The following is a 21,487-nucleotide window of genomic DNA, read 5'->3' as shown; positions in this document are numbered from 1 at the left end:
CACCATTTTTATTTTTGATGGCATGACAGTGAAAACAGGAAGACTTTTTAAAATTTATTTTCAGTTTATCTACTTCGTTATAAGAGTTTTAAGATTAAAAGCACATTTGGAAATACTACTGAAATCGGTGCTTTTGGGAAGTCAACATCGTAGAATTGAACCAGTTCGTCGTTTTACCAAATAGTAGGAGTATTGTCTGGGAAAAATTGTGCTCTGTATCGACACTGGAAATAATTTCCTCAAAACGATTGCATGTAATCTATATAAAAAAACTCGACAATACGCTTTAAGCTATGTACATGTTCGGCATGTTGCTGGACACCTTGACACTTTGGGAAACTAAGCCAGCCAGTGTTTTTCTAAAAAATGCATCGATCATTTCATTTTCCGGCCGAGCGAGCCAAATTCAGAAACCGCTGACAACAGCAACATTCTTTTTTCTCCGTCCTCGTCATCTGAAAGCGGCTGGTTCAGGCAGTCCATGCTGCACAAGGCTAAAGAACTTGAATTTCTCTCCCATCTCTGCCGCGCTTGTCAACATCTTGTAGCCGCTTTGTAGCTGTTCTGCTTGAGAAGAATCAGCGTTTTTCAGAAGTACCTAACAAGGAAAAAGAAAGAGTGAAAGGTAATCATTAGGTCAACAAATCAACAATTATGATTGGAAAAATTAGGTATATGAAAAGTTATTGTAGTACAAAGTGTTTCGTTAACATTGTGTAAAACGTTTCACGGCTGTCACAGGAAGATCAGATTAAATGTAATGAACTGTGGCTCCGTGCATTTTAAATGAAGATGATGATGAAACAACGACTTAGTTTTCACTCATGAACAACGAGCATTATTCACTTGACATTCAGTACAGCTGAACTACACTTCACCATAGGCTTGCCTCAAACATAATCCAAACACGGCGAGAAAGGCAGGAAAGTGGCTTTACGGTTCGTCCGAAACCAAAAACAGGGGAGTCTTTCTGTCACTAAGACCAGCTCGCAGAGTCGCTTATTTTCTGAAGCGAAAAGATGACGCAAAGAATTGGGCTACGAAGAAACTCTGAAATACTTAGTCCGTGAACTTAAGACAGTTCGAACAACACATTGCTTATCAAATTTGTACCATGACAATTTGCTGACAAGATGCGCGCAGTGCACCTTCATTTCCACAGTCATGCGTTTGTTGCTTTTCCGCGGATTTTAACAAGCAAACTCGTTGCCAGGCTCCTGCCATCCCGCCTCGTCCCTCGCTCAAGGGGAGACGAAGTATTTGACAACAAGACAGCACGCCGTTTCCCACGTCTCATATCATTATTTCAGTGCGAATTTTTCGCGAAGGCCCGAGCGGGACCCGAGAACCTTCAATCAGTCAATCAATCAACTTTATTAGAGAGGGTGACACCTTGCTTACCTTCATTCTCGTGTCGATCCCCATTTGCTGAAGAAATGAGCTCTGTGTAACTGGTCCAAACGTTTGAACTGTCAAAATAATTAAACAAAAATAGAAACTATCAAACGATCCGTTACAAGGCAGCAGATTTAAGGCTCGGCGCGGAAGACGCTAAACAAGACTAAATGTTGGTATTTATATCTGCAAACAGACCCTGATTTAAAATAGCCAGCGGGTAAGTTCTAATGAAATTCTAAGAAGAAATTATCGGCAGTTATCCTCATATATCTCTCATTATACCTCATCTACATTCTAGTTCTAACACGTAACCGATTTTGTGTAATGCTTTTGTATAGATGAAAGATTTCAATTCGCTGAGATAGACTTAAGTTCGACGATCATAGCAATCATATGGAAACCAGCCTTAGGGACGCTTACTGACCAATCAGATAACTGCGCGCGCTTGGAGAATACAAAGTGATTATTACTTCAAGTGCGCGCAAGTCTTCATTCACAACATTATTCTTGCGAGCGGAGCCTTTCGGAGTGCTGCGAGAAAGAGTTTGCGACGAATTTTCAGTTTTAGCCATTCTGATGTACAAAAAGCTAGTTTGTTTTGTACTCGTGTTGCTGCCGAACTCTGCGGCAACATCGCAAGACTATAAGGAGAAAAGTGGGTACAGGGTTTCCTTGAAAACGCTTTCGTCGTATTTCAAAAGCGAAATGTTTTAACAGTAAAAGTGATTAGATGGGAGGGATTACCAAACCAAATCTAAAAGGTGAAGATATTATCGTATCTCCACGCGTCTAAACCTTGAAGTATTCATTCGGTTTTCGTACGGAATGGTTTTAAGCTTTCAGCAATTTGACCTAACAATTCCCTGACAATTGAAGTTTGAGTGCACGCAAAATTCGACGTGAGCGCGAGAACGCCATTGTTTTAAAGGGGAATAGATAATCAAAAAGATGCCACGATAATTTTGCAGTGCTTAGGTAACCAAACGGACTATTTTAAACAGCTCCGTTCAGTTTTTTTAGGTATCACATCACCTGTGTCCGTCCGAGTGTTTCGTATGTGTGTGTGGTCTTTGTTTTCTGTTTTTTGTGCCTTTTCATCAATCACTGGGTCGCATACTAACTCTCCGGGAGTAAAAGTGTACAGTGACTCAGGATTTCACTAACCTTTTCCACGGGTAGCCTTCCTGAGGTACGAAAAATCAACATTAGCTGTAACATCTGCATTTCCAGGATCCACTAATACATCATGTAATTTATGTTTCTTGAATGCCTAAAGACAACAAGAGGAAAACTTCGAGATCAATCAGCCATGAAATGTGGCAGGCGATTATAAATATGCACTCTAGGTTCTCAGTCTGCTAATTTTTTTATCTGGGGCACTATGAGGTGTGAGGCTCACAGGGCTCCCTCCACAAATTCATTCCCAAGGGGTTTTGGGTGGGCTTATCAACTGGGGGTGGTTTTTGTTGGGTAGTGGGGTGCGGGTGATTATACGCATTGTAAAAAGCCGTTTGAAAATGAACAGACAAGAAATGACTTAAAAGCAATTATGGTAGATACATTGTCAGTCTCAGTAGCAAATTTATTTTAATGTGCTCTCCACTTGCAAGCGTGTTCGATGGCTATTGAAATTGGAATCACAATGCTCTGCTGGTGAGGGTCACTTTAGACAGTTAAAGTTTTTTTGTTAACTGACGGATGGGTCTTTAAACAGCGGGCCTTTCAAGCGAAGATGGGGCGGGGGGGGGGGTTTAACTGCCATTTTATGGTATATTGGTATACTTCTCTGGCAAAATGTTCAGCATGTAATCCAAAAACAGGGAAGGAGTGCCTGGGTTTCTTGAGAGGGGGGACCTGCACCTGCAATGGAGTGGCATCTCATCCAGGGAGGAAAGCAATACGACTAGTTGCTTCAGGTTATGGAAAAGAGAGTTCACTGGCTTAATCTCCCATTGAACCGACCCTCAGAGTGTGCCTTTTGCTGTCATCTTCTCCATAATCCACAATCAATGCACATCCTCCTTGCTCTGCTAAGGCCTCACTCATGTGCTCCACAATAGCACCACCCTGTGGGCACACCTCTATCTGATCCCATGAAATCCCTTGAGGTACCAGGGTCTGTGAGGCTAATGTAGGACCAGGGGCTAGGACAAACCTCAGTTGTGAGGACCTATAAAAAAAAAAACCGCATAGAACATTACATGAAAATAAGAAAATAATATGCCAAAAGTACTTGTGAGGTATAAGAGATGATGTGAGTCAAGGTTATCATCCAAGAGCAAAAAATATATTATTCACTATCTTGAATAACACAAGCTGGTCAAAAGGTGTAAAAGCACTCTTCAGAAATCTAGTCTGTGTTAAAATTTGATTCAAGCTTAAAACCAAAGCTCTCTACAGTGTACACACCCCTTCTCTGGTGAAACATCAACAAAAATTTCTCTCCAGCCATGATCTGTTTTCTACAGAAGAAGAAATAGCATATTTTAAAAACAAGTGTGCATCAGGCTTTCACCCAAGGATAGAGCTTATTAACTGATTTCATGAAAAGTCCTGCCCCCTTGTCCTGACCTCAAAACATCCTAAAGCGTGCCAATACACATCTAGAGCATCTCTGCAACCACAAAACTATAGACTTGGTCAATATGTTAAAATATTAAAGCATGAAACCACTCTGAAATTCAATCAAATCTTAAAGATTGCTTTTATAATATTTGAATGTACCATGTTAAATTTCTAATTCTTCTCCTTGACAGAAGTGTATTTTTCCTGATGCACAACTTTGTTTGTCAGAGTGTGGCCGACTGAGAGTGTTACTTCAAACAATATGTACTAATGATGATTCATGTTTGTCACAAGGTGGCAAAAATCACACTGTCATGGCAAAGTGTTTAAGGCTTTCACTAACCACCTCTAAGATTCCATGGACCAGACTCAAGATACATGTACAAATATAGTGACTTTGCCAAGCATTACTAAACAGAGAACACTAGCCTACCCAGTCAGACAAACAGGGTGTAGTTTACATTAGACAATCTTACCAACATCAAAAGATCAGCACCAGTACCTGGAACTGGTGAACTGGGAGAGCATCAAAGAATTCATGAGCCACAAAAAAACAATTGCCACCCTGTAGCGGGACATCTTGGACAGCTCTGTACCATGACACAGGGACACCAGTCTGGCTGACACACCTTTTGTAACACAATGATGACACATCCTGACAGTTTAAAAAAAGAAAAAAATTAAGAAGCTTCATCTAAAACTACAACAACCAGGAAATAAAGAATAAGCAAAACAGGTAGGATTTAGGTATTTTACTGTCAAAATCAGGCCAGTGACTTGACATCACAGGCTGTAGATACACTGCAAAGTTTCTAATTGGCTGATTCTGAATTTAGGTATAGTAAGAGGAGACAATTATAAACCTAGTGCAAGTGAGGGAAATCCCTTTGTGTTCCATGTCGAAATCAAAGTGAAATAACAGTCTTGATGACTGAGTCGACATACACTCAAATCTTGAAACCCAACATGCTACAGTTCCAAACTATCATTTCCTCTTATTTGTATGTTGTACCTCACTGCTCTGTGATTTTTTATCTGTTACATCCTCCTGTCTTTCTTTGTGCTTTTGATGATTGTTGAGCAATGTGCCAGTGAGTGTCTTTTCTTGCATTTCACTTAACATTGGACTCACTTCAACCAAGCTCAAAGAGACTTTGCTGTGCAGTTCAGGAAACTTGTGAAATACCTTGTTTATAAATTATATAATTTAGGTCAGTACCCTAGGTTCAGTATGATGCCCATTTTGTCTAATTAGCTTATTCTCAGAGGCTGAATGAATACAAAATCAATCAAAACAGTTTACACCAACTAGTGGATCTGTACCAGGGTATTTCCCTGATATCATCCTGAATCTTGTATTATTTTGAGCTGGATTAAGGGGGCTAAGTCACAGTATTTTATATAATTCTATTTATTTTTGACAACTATGAGTTCTAAAATTATTTCAAATTAACTGAGCAGCAGTCTTCCATTGTTAAATAATCCTTTGAGCAATAATACTTAAATTATGCAAATGCGAATGCAAATGCAAATGTTATTCTCATACAACTGTTATCTAAAATATTTATTAATGAACATAATAATCATATTCATTACTATATTTTATTGTAATAATCTTTATGTAAATAATTTAACCTATATAATAGGCAACAATCCTGACTCTGGTGGCATTAAATCAAATTCAAGCTCTCTATTGTGATTACAATAATAATAATAATAATAATAATATTATTATTATTATTATTATTATTTGTTACTATTATTATTATTTCTAGAATTCATTAACAGAAGTGAATTGAAGACTCACTCTCAATAAATCTGAAGCTAACGTTCCTCTCCCAGGTCCAAGCTCGACAAGTTGTACGTTTTTCTTTCCTGATGATATCCATTGGTTTACAAACCACACGCCTACAAGCTTCAAATAAAATTTAAAAGATAAAAACTTACCAAGAAACATCAAACAGCAAAGGAAAAAAACCCAAATAATGTATTTTTGTACAGTGCTGGAAGAAGCAAGTCTAGGAAGAGAAAAAATTCATGTCATTGAAAGTGAATTTTAGAATCGTTCTTATCATTTGATCTCATATCTGATTTCCATGTTACCACAGAAAGTTGTAACATGCAGATGGAGTAGCCGTAAGTGTTCACTTAAATATAGCTTGACAGTAATGTGTGGTTCCAGAAAAGAACATACCCATCCCATGGAAGGTAATTGGGAATTCTTTGAGGGTGGAGGAAAGCAAAAATCTTATTTTAAACCAAAGTATGAGGCTAAACTAGAATTTTCATACGGGTAGGGTTCAAAACAAAAAACCTGCTGTATGTATGTTGTGTGTCTGCGTGAAGGGGCAAGGAAGGGAATGTAATTTTCTGGGAAAGCATAATACCTCTCCAAAGACTTGACTGATTTCAGGTGAAGTGATGAAGTCTCCAGCTTGACCAAACACATCATTGTTCATGTAATATCCCTGAAATAGGAATAATTTTATTAAATTATAGATTGAGATACAGAATTTATTATTTATCATGATCATAGTCACAGGGATTATTAAAATTTTTCTCAATTTATTACCCTGCTAGCAGAGCCACCTCGAGTTTTCTTTGATCTTTTCCAACTTATCCACAACAAATTGAGGTGTCTCTGCTGGCAGGGTATCAATTTATTAAAACAACAAATGTTTGAGACCCACCACACTTGACCGCCTCCAGGATTGATTTAATAGGTTTATCCCTTTACCCCCCAAGGCAAACAGCAGTTTTTCCCAAATCAGCAAATAAGGACATTCCTTTGTGTACAATATGCCATTTGAAAGCCACTGATCAGCTTATTTAAGAATTGACATCAGCAGCTATGAAGGAGGTAGACATTTTGAGAAAAACTGCTTTAAAATGCAAAAATGGACGACTTCAAAAATGTATCAGCCTTCTACTAACAAGTCTTGCATTCCATTTGCAACTGAAAAAAGGAACTTAAAACTTGTGGAGGTGGTCAACTATGTCTTAGATAGGAGGGGGTCACAATTTTATGACTCCAATGGGCAGATCTCCACAAGACAATCTTCACGACAAAAATCCATAGAAATCTATCAAATATTCACAAAGTTATGATGTTGTGTGCCAATTGGCACTCTTGGGGAGAAAAGGGTAAAAGCGATGTTTTGTACGTAAAATTTATCAGTCTATAGGATTTAATTGTTATTAATATTTGTTTCAGATATATTTATAGACTGAATTAGATGCACAGTGTTTCTCTTTCACTCTAACTGCAAAAGGATGCTGGGTTTATTCAGCACCATTTAAGAGCGATGGTTTGGTGTTAAAAGATGTTACATTCCAATATTATTATTATTATAAAAAACCAAGCTCAAAGTTAAACATAATAAAAATAAGCCTCAACTTACAGACAATGGATTTGTCAAGACTTCCTGCATAAAGGCTGCAACTGTCAGTGGTCCAGATGCCTGGTAATACCAAATTAAATTATAACAATTATATTATTATAAACTGACTCACATATTTTAATAAACATGGATCAAAATACTACTTGCAATTTTCTACCTTGATCCTGCTAATGAGATGTTCTTTTAACGTAATATTCCCAGGACGTGTTGTGGAGGACGAATACTGACGCCATCTTAACCCATGAACTACAAAAAAAAAAAAAAAACAAGAAAAGCTTCTTATAACGACGCCTCATTGAAGTAGATCTTGTGCTAAGCTACACACCAGCTGGCAACATCGGCTGCTGTACTGGAATCCAGGTTATTTTTGTTGTACACAGAACGCTAAATCCAATCATGCATAGAGCGAGACCCATAACAAAATAAGCATTGGGTTATGCGTTTATCCTGTCTCAAATACAAACCTGGAAAGTATTTGGAGAAGGCACTATAAAGCTTTGTTTTTTTCTGCAAAACCCATGCCAAGCGGGCGGCCATATTGGCCGCGAAAACCTTGGCAGACTGGAACCCAATTACGAATTTTAAAATTTTTAATTCCCTTCCCTTCTCTTTATTCACGGTTTAGAAGGCTTTGAAGGTTTCAGAAAGCAATGAACATTATTTACTTTCTGAGACGATTTATTTCACATTATCGTAGCCAAAACTCAAACTTACAGCTGTATTGAGACCTAGGAGATGACAAATATTTACAATATTCCTAACCAGCTGCAACCTCCTAATTTTGTTATTTCCTCATTTTTACCTTTCCTCATTCCAGAACGATAACAAGCTGACCTGTTTTATCAGTCGATGATGATAATATGTTGTCCCCGCCTAACCCGTTGTCAAGCGAGTTTTTCCACACTACCTGTGGCACTGATTTAGACAAAAATGACTGAAGTTTTCCGTCGGACCAGGGGCCCGTTTCTCGAAAGCCCCGGAAACTTTTCGGGCCCGTAAAGCCATTTTTAGACCATCGGTATCTAAAAACGGAGAAGTGTATACGCCTGAAACTTCTTGTATGAAGGGAACTTCTCTTCATATTAAGAATGTGTGAATAAAACAGCGCTGTGATCGTAAGGTTCGAGATTCTGTTATGGCTTTACTGGCCCGAAAAGTTTCCGGGGCTTTCGAGAAACGGGCCCCAGAACTGCGGCCAGCTAATAAAACCACGCCTCTCAAATCAGACTTGCTTGGCTTAGTACATTACCAAAATATCATTTCATAAGCAGTGAAAAAAATCTTACCCTCACTGACAGGTCTTCTGCAGTCTTGGGGGTTTTGGTAATACTGCTATTCTGGTCAATAAAGTCACAGGTCGTCAACGCATGCTCATATCATGAGCCACGCCTGTTTGTAGCAGACTCGGGGAAATCCGTCCTGGTGCTGGTTTTTACGAAAAACTCCGCCCCCCGTTTCTGTCTTATCCTCTGAGTTATTTTGCCCTCCCTGGTAAAATTTTGATTTCCTTTTCCTAGAATTAGAGGATTCCTTCAAATTCTCCGGAGTATTATTCCTCCCTAGTGGAAAATATGATTTTCCCGGACGGATGGGAAGAGCGGCTCCAAAAAAAAAAAAAAAAATGCCCAAACCGGTAAAATTGTAAAATGTCGCTTACATGTCTCGGTCTCCCAGACGCAAATGGAGTAAATACGAATCTTTATTTAAGTGTCATGTATACAAATTTTTGTGCATCGCCAGCACTTACTGGTGACACTGATGCAGATCTGCTGGGTGCAAAATATAACGCGGTACCGTCGCAGTTATTTTGGGGCAATTCGCAAAATTGATTGACGTTTTAAGCGGCTCACTGAAAGCTACTGAAAAGGAACTCTGTTATTATTTTTGTTCATTCTTTTTTTGGTGCTGGAAAGTGAAAATAACATTGGGCGGGTGATGGTAGATTTTTTGTCCGCCCAGTTAAAGTTCTTATCGAATTCCTTTGCAGAATATTCATTATCCACAAACTGATAAACTGATCTGATTAGTATCTGTATATCTTTTTTATTCAAGAAATTTACGGAACCTTTACCGCTTGCTAAATGGACTCATCCAATGTCATTTTTTCTTGGATGTATAGACAGCCTCCACAACAGAACAACAAACAGTAACAGTAAGCAAAGTACAAATTTGCTCAAAGTTATCCTGCATCAAACATGCACCCAAAAACACAGTCCGGCACCTCAAAAGGCAATAAGGCCGTCAGTTCACTCCACTAGCTAGGCAATAAGGACTCCCACTTTAGAACATTACGATCTGTCACGAGACGCACACCGAGAGGACCCCAGGAGAGGTCCCACGTTAGCTTGAAATAACTAAAAATATCGTGATCTGAAATGCTTCCTACGTAGTGGTCGTCACGGTTCACCCATCGTGAAAACTGAACTGTTCCATCTTTTCTTTTAATTACTGGCCATGGCATTTTATTATTATCTTGTTGGTATTTTACCTTATTAAACTATTAACTTCAGGTCCCTTCGATATTTTCCTGCTGAATAAATTCTTCTTTCTAGAAGTCCGCGGCTGTAGGCCTTCTTATCACCTACAAAGCTCAATAAAATGAAGACTGCTTTAGTCTTCTTTATTATGCAGAGGCAAGTAGACCCTGACAGTAATGATTATTTATTGTTTCCAAATTGCTACGTTGAGTATTTGTTTCAATCCAGGTGATCGCAGATTTTTATTCACACGGCCATTATCAAGATTAGGACCCTTCTTAATTAAGAAGTATTTTATGTCCCCATGGCTATGATGCCCCACAAGGGTTTTCAGCTCCCATAAGCCAGTCACCCTTCCATTTTTAGCAAAACGACTGCTTAGCCAGTGGGAGACATGTCTAGTCACCCACTTAGCGTTGGAGTAATTGATGTGCTTATAAGTGTTGGCGGTTCCTGATACATACTCTTGAGTGGTGGTCACACGGAAACTTTGTTTCTTTTTTTGTTTCTTTTTGCTAAAAACTGATCCAACTATATGGAGGTATAGACAAGTATAATTACACTGATGTTTGCTCACAAAGGTGCCCGACAAGTAAATAAAAGTTATATTTGTACTGGAAGGACGTCAGTGACAGCTTCGGTAGTTTCTTTTTGAAATGATGGCCTAAAAATATCGCTTGCATTATCGAGGGCGATAGTCAATGTACTATTTACAACTCAGAAGCTATAATACAGACACATGCTTTTTTCTATCAGGATATTGCCAATTATTTTGTACTTTAGATATCATTTTACAAGTAAGTAGACCTTATTTGCCTTCACTAAAATAAGCGAGTGATCAATTTAGAATATTTGCATAGTTCATAATGTTCGGGGTTAAGAGATCGAAGCGATTAGCGATTAGCCTCGCCGCTAAATAAAGCATAACGTTATAATGACAACAAAGCGCTGTTCCCTGTAAAGTCAGTTTCAATTACCGTTTGAAAGAGTTAAAAACAGTTTATATGTGGTATTATTTCCTTGACAGTCTTAACACCAACGCTTATCGTCTAGCGCCGTACGATTTCACGTTTTATACATTGTTTTATTGGGAGGTATTGTCCAGCGGAAAACAACGTGACACAGTGGAGTAGAATGTATTATATTTAAGACAGGATGGGAGTTTTATTTTCCCGGAAGTGCGCGCGTTTTAACCTGCATGCATTGTACCGTAGTTTTGTCATTTCCGGTTGCCGAGGAATTGCGTTACGGAGCACAAACATTTCATGAGAACTTGAATGTTCTGGTCTGAGATCCGACTGCGTTCGCAGGCTGGGATTAATTGGCGTCTAGGAATCTCAGTCGGAAAGCTTACATTGTGTAACTGTTTGTGGCTTGGTGGGCTGAAAAGCATTTAACTGCAAGTCATCGTCAGCATGAAAAATGTGCCCACCAAACTCCGCACTATCCTTCACAGTTGCATAATATTCGATCTATAGAGCAGAATTAATTTACAAACAAACCGGACAGAGGAGAGGAAAAAACTTGACTCAAGCCTAACTCAACGTGGACTGCAAACTGAATGAGCTAGAAGTAAGTTCTGGTCTTTACACCGTGAACTTAACTAAACCTAAATAAAATGATTGATAATGAATCATTCTGTTCGATGATCAGTTTGCCTGTGCATGCAGCCATTAGGGAACTTGAGATTGGACTACGTGTACAAGATTGAGTATGGGTCAAACCAGTGACGTTTCTAGAGCCATCGCTCTTCATGTTGGTTTTATAGGTACAGAGGGTAGCTGATCGGATGAGATGGGTATGTGACGTGATAATGTATAGAAAAGCCTAGAAACTAGAATTGGAAAGTTGGCATCACTGTGAAAGACACATATTACAGTTTGCTTTTCAACTTCGGTTATTCTGTACAAGATGAAACGGTAGGAGTATTGTAATACCCCCTAGTCTATCAAACGCTACCCACCTCCCATCATTTTGCTACATGTAAGTTTGTAGTTCGCAGATCAGTATCTGTTTGAAAGATGAGTGTCTTACGCAGTGATGCCAGCAGAGCTGGAACCTCGACCTCAGCTAGCACTCACTGGGTCACGGAGTGTAGACTCCAAAACGGTATGGTTTTCCCTCGTTTTTTCGGCGAAATTTTGGAGATCTTTGCACTATCAGCCACCGGTCGGGGTTACTACGGCCCAGTAAAGGCTGCATTATAATCTATCTTTATACCTGTTGTTTGCCTTTAATTAAATTAAGCCCGGTTTTTTTACGTACTCTGGTGACGGAAAGGGCCAAGATTGACGTCAGATAAAATTGGGCTTTTTTACCGCTGAAATTCTGCTTGCAGTGTCAGGGTACGATATGCCAGCAAGAAACCACAGGTTATAAAACTACCCAGTGATCAGATGTCAATCATCACGTGACTGGCTCATGAAATCTCACGAAAGTTGAGAATGTACACCTTATAAGTTTGGGACTGTGATCAATCCCTGATCCCAAGCGAATAGACATTGAGTTTATAAGATGTATCGATTGCCTCTCCTACATTAGTTAATTAATTGACATTATGACCCACATACACCCAATCTGCTCGGATAGATAAGAGGCGGAAAAACTGATTTGCAGAGAAAAAAAATGACTTTAATTAAGTGTCGAAGTGTTTAGCACTGCTGTGCTAGTTGTGGACACTGAAATAAGCAAACAAATATTGTAAATTAAACAGAAAATTGTTAAAAATCCCAACTGGCGGAAGGTTGATCACGTGGCTATTTACAAGCGTGGAGGAGTTGAATCTGGGACCACCAAACCATCAAATCCATCTAGTGGCAGAGAGGAGGATTTGAACTCGGGACCTCCGGATTAAAAATCTAGCGCCCCATCACTGGGCCACGCCGCTTCCACATAGAAGCGTTGTAGCGTTGAAACGTTAGAAGTGTTGTGAGAGTTTAGAAGGCTCACATTGATCGTGTAGTTATAGTGCATTTTCAGTGTTAAACTTAACCAGATGATAGTGCTTTCATTGTTGCCTACTTTTACACTATTTTGATTGGCTCTTTGTGACACGATAGATAACAAGACATCAGTGACGTCACACTACCGTTCCGCGAGAATCCTACCTATTTTGTACTCGATATCTTTTAGCTGCTTTTAGCGAAACAAAGAATATTCGGTAGTTCCCACGCTTCGATGACTGGCTAGAAATACAGCTATATATGGTAATAAAATATCTCGGATCGGTCAAGATGTGTTACAAAATGACTGAAAATGGTAACAAACGCTGAACTTGAACTTTCCATGGTGCGTTTTACCACACTTCTGCCCACGGAAAAGACGAACAATGTAATGGTGGAAAAAAATAATCCTAGATGTAACAATTTTTGCTGTTCTATTTACTGTCTAACATATAAGTGTAGAACATCAGCTAATACTGGTATTTCTTCGGAGCATTCATCTTCATTTTATCTTGTAAACAGTTTGCCGAATTAAGTTACCAGTGATTTCAAACTAAAGTATTCAACTCGGCTTAGCTCACAGCAGACGGGAGAATGCCAGTTGTTGTCGTCAGCTATATTTCGCTGAGACGTTTTGTTTATAAGTAGCTAGAGTTCCGTATTTGTCATTTGATATATCTCTGAAAACTGCGTGACAGTAATAACTGCTAAGCTTGCTTTTTAAATTCTATTTTAAGGTGTTGTAGTAACTTGTACAAGTTGCATATTTCATCGTCACTCTTAGTACGTCGTAGACAGTACAGTAATAGCAGCGGATTTAAATGTAATATCGTATCAATGCCGGAAGCTACGTAAACACGGAAAAATTCTTTTACCAGTAAAGAAAACTACTAGCCATGATGATAGATGCGAGCGAAGCCATAACACTACTGGAAAAAAGACCTGAAAAATTTTCAGGCTTTGAACGGGACTTGAACCCACGACCTTTGCATTACCGGTGCAATGCTCTCCCAACTGAGCTATCAATTTTTTTCAGGTCTTTTTTCCAGTAGTGTTATGGCTGCATTCGCATCTATCATCATGAGTACATTTAATTGCTACTGTTGGACATCTATTACCATGGAAAACTACTAGCCTTTATCATTTTGAACGATTATAATAATAATAACAAACTTTATACAGGGGGATCAATCCACTGAAAAGTGGTATTCAGTGAGGTCCTGTGAAAACAAAATAATATTAATTCATAAATAACCGGTTAAAAACATAAAACAACTGTAAAATACACTAAATATATTGTCTCCTCGATGTATTTTTTATCAGTCCGTGGAAAAGTTTTTCTTTGAGATTAAAGCTTTCTTACGAGTCCTTGTTATTAGCTTCTAAAGAACATTTTTGGTTATGTAGACGAGCAAGTGAAACACATATTAGATGACACTGAGATAAATTAACCGCCATGGTGACTTTGTCTGAAATGACGATTCGAGCGTCAGCTCCTGGTCAGAACAAAGACCAATAACAAGATTCTCGTCACATAACAAGTTCAGTTTCCACGAAAACTTCTTTGTTCAAAAACTGACACACTAGATGGACTTTTCTGAGTACGACTTAACAAGTTGCATGTCAAAGAAATCGACCAAGAGATTTTCAAAGCCAGCTGTGCACACGAGGTGCATGGATAATTTTGGCAAGAAAATCGTGCAGTGTTCCCTGAGGTTTCAGTTTTTTCTCTAAAATGGTAAAATTCATTTCAGTGTACTTTTGATCAAATGCCAATATCTAAATACAGCCTTTTTGTGAAAGGATTGGGAAGAAAACTGAAGCGGAAGTATTCAAAACAGTACTGAAAAACAGCTTATAGTAGTGTATCTGAAGGAGAAGATTAATACGTGAGATTACGTAGCTTTGGCAAAAATATCTGCGAAAGGACTTCCTCAAATTAAACCACACCAATCAACAATTGTAATTAAGTGATAGTGTTCCAAAATTAAACATTACATGAAATACTTGAACCTTTATTTTAGTCGCCGGAGAAATAGCATAATAAGCGAACGAATTATTTTTGATGAAGTTTTTTTGTCGGTTAAAGGCTGCTACAGCGAAAGTTACTCAGTAGGTTTGTGTCAAATTTTAAAATACAGCGAAAGCGAAAACCAAAGACAAGCACTAATGGCCCGGACTTACTTGATCTACAAACTATAGCAATAACATACTTTCAATCCCATCTTAGTTCTACTTTATTTAAGCACAGTTCCAGGCCGATTTAAAATCTGCATTATGTTGGATTATCGCCATATATCGGCTTTTGGAGTGAGGGTCCATGTGCTTGCTTGATTTCATTTTTAACTCAAAAACTTATCTCATGTAATCCTCTTGACAATTCGCTTAAGGTGGCTTTAAAAAATTCTGATTTACTTCACTTGATTCAGTTGAACTGATATTAATGAACGGGTGATAACTTTGGATAGTCTCTTGTTTGTTTGCGTGACTTCTCAACGAGAGTGAAAGGTCTCGTATGTGTCCTAAAATACTCCGATAGGGTGAAATAACTTGACTTATCACTCCTCCACCAAGGTTTTATTTGAACACAATAAAATTTTATACATACCGATGTTTTTTAACGATAATATGTTTCCGTTGACTATATTTGTAACTTTCTGCAAAACGACAGGGTTATGAAAATGACGCAAACAGAAGTCCATCTAAATAAATGAAATACAGGATTTTCCCGTTTTGTGGTAATGCGAGGGAGACTTGTTATTTTGGACTGTGAAATTCCACAGTTTTGTGGTTGGGATACAAAACGTTTTATCAACCACAATGAAAGGTGGTTTCAAACTAAAATTATATAGCGACATTTTTTACTATGCAGAACATGAATTCAAAAGGGTTTCTTGCAGCTCTGCAGTAAGTTCTGAAATTTGTCAGATAATTGGTGAATATAAATTATCAAGGCTAGCTTGTAAGGACGAAATTTCTTTATTTAGGAACGAATTAATGTTTTAGGTTTTTTCATGCTGAAATTGTGGGTGTCTCATAGGATTTTGGTATTTTTACTAAATTTAAGATTCATAAAGCTCGAAGATTCCTTTTCAATGGCTTCCACTTAGCGTGACAGCCCTTAAGTTCATCCTGTTTCGGTGTTCCTATCAGACGTCGTCACATGAGTATGACGCGAACAACAAAACAGAAAATCTTAATCAATATTTCAAAGAGTTTGAGGTTTCTCTTGTTCCATCACGCACTCTGAGTCAAACTTTTGTTTTCGTCAACTTTTCGTTAAAACTGGCCGGAAGTTACGAAGCTTCGCCCTGACTTATGGAGGGCAGAAGACGGATTATTGCTAGTCAGGTTCCCGTCACTTCCTCGCACCCACTTAAAGTTTGCTTACTCCGCAATGTTACATGAAGTTCCTTCATCAAGACGTAAACGTATGCATGACATCATTTCTATCCCCGCTGCGCTGATACACGAAAGAATGGCGGAAACGTTCAGAATTGAAAAATAGTAAAGCAATATGAGTCGTCATAACAAACAAAGCTACAGAAGAATCAAACTATGCTGAGAATGCAGAATCTGACACTTAAGGATTCGATTCGTCGACAACTTAAAAACGTCAACATCAGCCGTTTTGATTTCGATCTTCGCGTGCGAAGAGTCATTTCCGACGTAGATAAGCTAGGCAAGCCTGGACATTGCTGACAGGGCATGTAATGCGTTAACGTGACACGGGACTTTTCCGACTTTTAAGGCAACGGAAAATTGCTACTAGCGGCGCTGGGAGGAGCAGATCCGGTTTTTAGACGTCTGCGGTTTCGATGTTCGCTTATAATCGCGATTTTAGAGCATTGGTTGATCATTCAACCGAGGGCAACAGAGCACATCATAGCCTCTTGTAAGAAGCGACATCACCGACAACGACTGCCTCGTAATTGTATATTTTCTTGAACAACGTACATCCATTTAACAGGACAAAGAAACATGAAGTACAGTATAACAGTTACATTGTGGTCGGCATTAGCCGTACTAATTTTCACAAGGATAATACGGTGAGGATAATGCGAGTCCTTGTTTTGATTCGAGTTCCACGTGGCTAGTCATAGCGTACGAAGCATCGCTTTTTACGATCAGAATATATCGCGCGTAAATGCTTGTACTTCAAAGGGTTCATTAATTCAACAAGAGTTTTAACACTAGTAGATAACAGTTTTTCTGCTTTTTTCACAGGACTGTTGCATTTCCTTTGGATTCTACTGTACTGGTGAGTTAGTATTCAAGTATAAAAGCGGGACTTTTTTAGCCTTGCTAATTCAGTCCAAGCATTACGTCAGGCTAAACGTAGTTGGGCTGCACGCGTCACGCAGTAATGTGAACTGGTGTCTGTATAAATCCCCTAGGAAAACATAGTTGTTGTTAAATCCAAATAGCCAATATTATAAACACGCGCAAATGTAGTCTAAATAGCTTATTTCCCGCGAGATAAATGGAATCCCATTCAGTTCCTCACCACTTCATTTCATCGTGGAGGTCAATTCTCAGTCGTTATTTTCATTGTCTAGACTATTCTTATGCAACAATAGCGAATAAACAGTCATTATGTAATAATCGAGGTTATTAACCCTAATATCTGTCAATGTTTCTCGCTGTCTGTTTCAGAAATCCGTATCTATCGAAAGGTCTGTTTGGTTATTTTCAACGAATACAAATAAATTTGTACGAGTGGAGGGCTCCAATGTAGATGCCTTGGGTCTCAAGACAGACGCAAGTGGTGAGTTACTTAAATCTTTTTTTCCGTTTTAATATAGAAACATTATATCAAAAACCTGACCTCCTACCAAAAGACCACCCAAGCTGTTTTGATAAATCGCTTTTAAAACTTATCTTTTAGCAGTCCCCCAGAAGAAAGTGAGTAATCTCACCACGTCCAAGCACTTACACACTTCAATTACATTGTCTGTTCATAGGATTGTAAAGCTTTCTTTGTATCAAACAAAAATTTCACGGCTCTAGGATGAAAAAAGGCCGACCTGTCCTCGCGTCGGTTCAAGGCATACACATCGATTCAATCTTTTTCAAATTATCCTAAAATGCCCTTATGTTCCCCGTCAATTCAGCATTTCGGGAACTTTCTTTTCTGTCGGTAAAAATGTTCTAAACACACACTGAAACCTATGTTGTGTGCACATTAACTGGAACCGCTTAGAAAGCTTAGCGTTACAACCACAAATAGACAATTAAGAAAAGAATTAAGCCAAGTAATATTGGCATTGAATGTAGATTATGACTACGGTAAAAGGATTATGGCACAAAGTCGGTGAATGATCTTTCTTCGTTTAGCGGTTTCTGTGCGACGCCGCCAACATCAAAAGGTAATTTTTCCCGCCAAAAGCGGTGCGGTCTTTCTAAGAGAATTCTTCCGACAATGTGCAAATTTCAAGAATGAATGGCGGCAAATATTGGCGCTCTTTTTTTGGAAACCAAAGAAAACGTCTTTCATTTAGTACGTGCTCTGTACTGAAATGTCGCAGATGTATAATGTACTCTCGAGACACTGTTCCCTGTTTTGCGTATGCACGAAAGCGACCATGATTGAAGTTTCCAGGCTATAGAAGTTATGTTAACTAGGCCCCCAGGGCTCATTCACGACTGAACATGGCCTACTATTATGCAAAAAAACTTTACTATTTACTGAAGAAAAGACAGTTCTCAAGTTTCAGATGTGTATTTTAAACGCTTTTCGCCGGTCTCGGTTCCTGTCAGTTCTGTTATATAAATGAGCTAGCAGCAATGAACTTTTATCAAGTACAAGATCTGTGGGTGTCATCAGCACCTGTGTGGTAGAACACGGTCTTGAATAAGCCATCTTCAATGAAACGAAAACTGTGTTCATTGTTGTTGTGTACAAGATACAGACGGCATCATTGGAATTTTATGAATTCGCACTTTCGCGTGGGCGAGGGAGAAAAACACCGTTTTATAAACACAATATTGACATCCTTTTACGGAGAAACATGTTTTGTAAGAATGAGTCTCGGGGTCGAAAGCTTCCCGGAATGTATGCCACATTCTTTAGTCAATAGGTTTGTTTTCCCATTGTTTTAATATCTGAGCTTGACTTTGTGCTTTGTTGTTATTCACAAACTTGACTTGTTCTTTCGGCTCAGGAAGTTTCGCTAATGACGGTTTACTTAAAAACAGATTTGAGTACACCCGCAAATTAAGACACTCCGCCCTAAAAAAGAAATTCAGTTTTGCCGCAAGAAAGGGCTGTCTTGTGTCAAGATTCTTCCAGAATTCAATTAAGCCCTAGATAAAGCGCCCATAAGCCGTTGCCAAGAAAAAAAAAGGTGTTGTTCGAACATGCTAATTTAACTTAGAATGTTTTTCTATTAGATAAAAGCGTGATTTGCAATTAATCTTCTTGTTTTGTTGTTCGTTTCAGCTAAGTTGCAGTTGGAATCAACTTATGTAGAAGGTTTCGGCGTTGGAGTCAGAATAAGATCCGTAACAGAAAACAGCTACCTATGTGTCAACCCAAATGGCGACCTTACACTGGAGGTGAGCTTACTTTCAATTGCGAAATCAAGTGCAACCCGATTTACCTGACCATCAACGTCTACTTATCTATATGCAGATGATACTCAGCTCTACATCTGTTGTTGTTCAAAGGCCCACTCAAGTACTATACAGGTCGGCTCGGGGTGGGGTGGGTGGGGCCTTTTTTGCCGAGCTTACCTGCGTCGTCCTGGAAACATTTTCCTTTTTATTTGGGAGACTAAAAGTTGTTTTTCCTGATCTCTGTAGGTGCATGGAAACACTTTAGACCGCTGCGTGTTTTCAGAAGACTTCTCCGATGGGTACACAACATTTCAGTCAATGTACAACACAAGCTGGTATCTCGGTTTTAAACGAAATGGAAAGGTAAAACAGCCACACAATACGACGAACCTCCAGAAGGCCGCGCGATTTATGCCGTATAAATCTTAGAGTTTGTTAGTTCACGAATTAAAACTGTTTTAGGTGTACAGTGACCTTAAAAAGTATTATAACATAGAAGTATATTTAATTACAGAAACCTATTTATTTGTGAAGAGCCTACTTAAAAGCCGTCAATATTGAATTTCGCTTAAAAGATATATTTATTACCAAAGAGAAAACTTATGGAAGATACGTTATGAAAATAATTGTTTAATCATATATGATATTTATTTACTTATTTAGTTATTTATTCAAAGCAGAAAATATTTTTCACATAACTTATTCGAAAGTACATATGTATATTTTCAGTATCTACTTTTTAAAACACCAAACGATACTGTGTATTGTTATTGTATTTCATATTGACTGTTTTACAGTTTGTCTTACTGAGGAAAGACGGTAATAAACTAAATTAAATGACAGAAACATCGGCACCCTGTGGTCGTCAAAACTCCATTAACTCCGTTTAGCGTTTCTAGATCCTCTAGAGTCTGGAGATAATGATAGCAATTTGGATGAAACCCTTTATGAGCAGCACTTTTCATATGGTTCAGTCTGTCATTTTTTTTCAAACTCAGTTTGATACTTCTTCACTCCTCGCAGAGAAAGAATTAATACTTAGCTTGACCAAGCCTATTATTTAGCTTATACACGACCTTTTTAATTGAGATAACACGCTGCCTCGTAATACTAGGGGTGATAATTCTGATAAACACTGGCTGTTTGAATTTTACTGAGTTGTAATGAAGGTCCTCCCTGAAATTCTGAGAATTCTCCCTGATGCTTTTAATTTTCTGTACTATGATTTTCGATTTTTGCAATGCTCAGTTTATTGTTTTGAGTATACACCAGCCATTAAGTACTTTTAATTCTGCCAATCTGAGGCAGCGACTAAGATTTGATGTTCTTCTCCAAACGGCGTTTCAGAATAGAATTGTCACACCCTAATTTTAATCCTGACACATGATCCCGATTTAATTGCTTTGTATGTTATTCAAAGAAGCTTTATTATTATAATTTCATATTCTTTATTGAAAGACGACGACGTTAAAAAATGTTTCATTTTAACGACAAGTGAATTCAATTTAATATTAATATTTGGGTTAATAAATTATTTAATTTATTTCAAACATACCGCTGCACGAACGTGCAAATTATTTATATTATAATGTTGCAACATGCAAATAAAAGGTATTTATGTGTAAAAAATGTTAATAAAGATAAATTTAATTTTAATGCAGTGATTGCTCCTGTGCACGGTAAATTTAAGTCACTCCGGCATCAGAAACAGTCAAAACAGTATTCAACAAGGACAACTCAATAACGGAGATATTCAGCCAACGATGAGAGTAGAACCGGATTTAGTATTTTATCGCCTTCAGTTACTAATGAGTTGCCTAATACTGGCTTAACTGGCCAAGTGTTTTCTTAGACTACGAGTAGTCCCTCTTTCGCTTAGTCCATTGTGCGTGACACGAAAGAAAACCACGGGAAAATTGTGGAGGCCATTTTTTTTCTCGCGGTTTTCTTTCGCGTCGCGCACGACGGACTGAGCGAAAGAGAGACTACTCGTAGTCTATTGTTTCCTAGGCAAGAATTTTAAACTGTGTGTAATTAAAGCAAACTCAGTTTACAATATTCGCAATGGCCAATCACAGCAAGCGTAGAAAACAACGAACCAATGAAAACTCAAAGCACGTATACACGTCACAGGTTCTAAGCGCTG

General features: G+C 38.4%; 2 protein-coding genes across 2 annotated transcripts; one reads left to right on the top strand and one right to left on the bottom strand.

The window, feature by feature from the left end:
* Positions 1-41: 41 nt before the first annotated feature.
* LOC110045834 (protein arginine methyltransferase NDUFAF7, mitochondrial-like) lies at positions 42-7,914 on the bottom strand. The gene is made up of 12 exons (XM_089291830.1): positions 7,829-7,914; positions 7,522-7,610; positions 7,365-7,424; positions 6,351-6,431; positions 5,771-5,878; positions 4,976-5,149; positions 4,466-4,618; positions 3,808-3,860; positions 3,361-3,568; positions 2,563-2,668; positions 1,402-1,469; positions 42-598 (listed from the first exon to the last, which is right to left on the bottom strand). Exons 1-12 carry the CDS (start codon positions 7,899-7,901, stop codon positions 452-454), a joined length of 1,320 nt encoding a protein of 439 aa, XP_089147956.1. The 5' UTR covers positions 7,902-7,914; the 3' UTR covers positions 42-451.
* A 7,664-nt stretch (positions 7,915-15,578) lies between these two features.
* On the top strand, positions 15,579-20,997 carry LOC110045833 (fibroblast growth factor 17-like). Its single transcript, XM_020751458.2, has 5 exons — positions 15,579-16,832; positions 17,011-17,044; positions 17,440-17,551; positions 19,226-19,341; positions 19,588-20,997. The coding sequence occupies exons 1-5, from the start codon at positions 16,765-16,767 to the stop codon at positions 19,768-19,770; spliced, it is 513 nt and encodes a 170-aa protein (XP_020607117.2). The 5' UTR covers positions 15,579-16,764; the 3' UTR covers positions 19,771-20,997.
* Positions 20,998-21,487: the final 490 nt, after the last annotated feature.

Source organism: Orbicella faveolata, unplaced genomic scaffold, assembly GCF_042242905.1.
Source record: "Orbicella faveolata isolate gen_17 unplaced genomic scaffold, um_ofav_v1 contig_24, whole genome shotgun sequence".
NCBI classification, from domain to species: domain Eukaryota; kingdom Metazoa; phylum Cnidaria; class Anthozoa; order Scleractinia; family Merulinidae; genus Orbicella; species Orbicella faveolata.
This window is presented reverse-complemented; position numbering and strand designations above follow the sequence as displayed.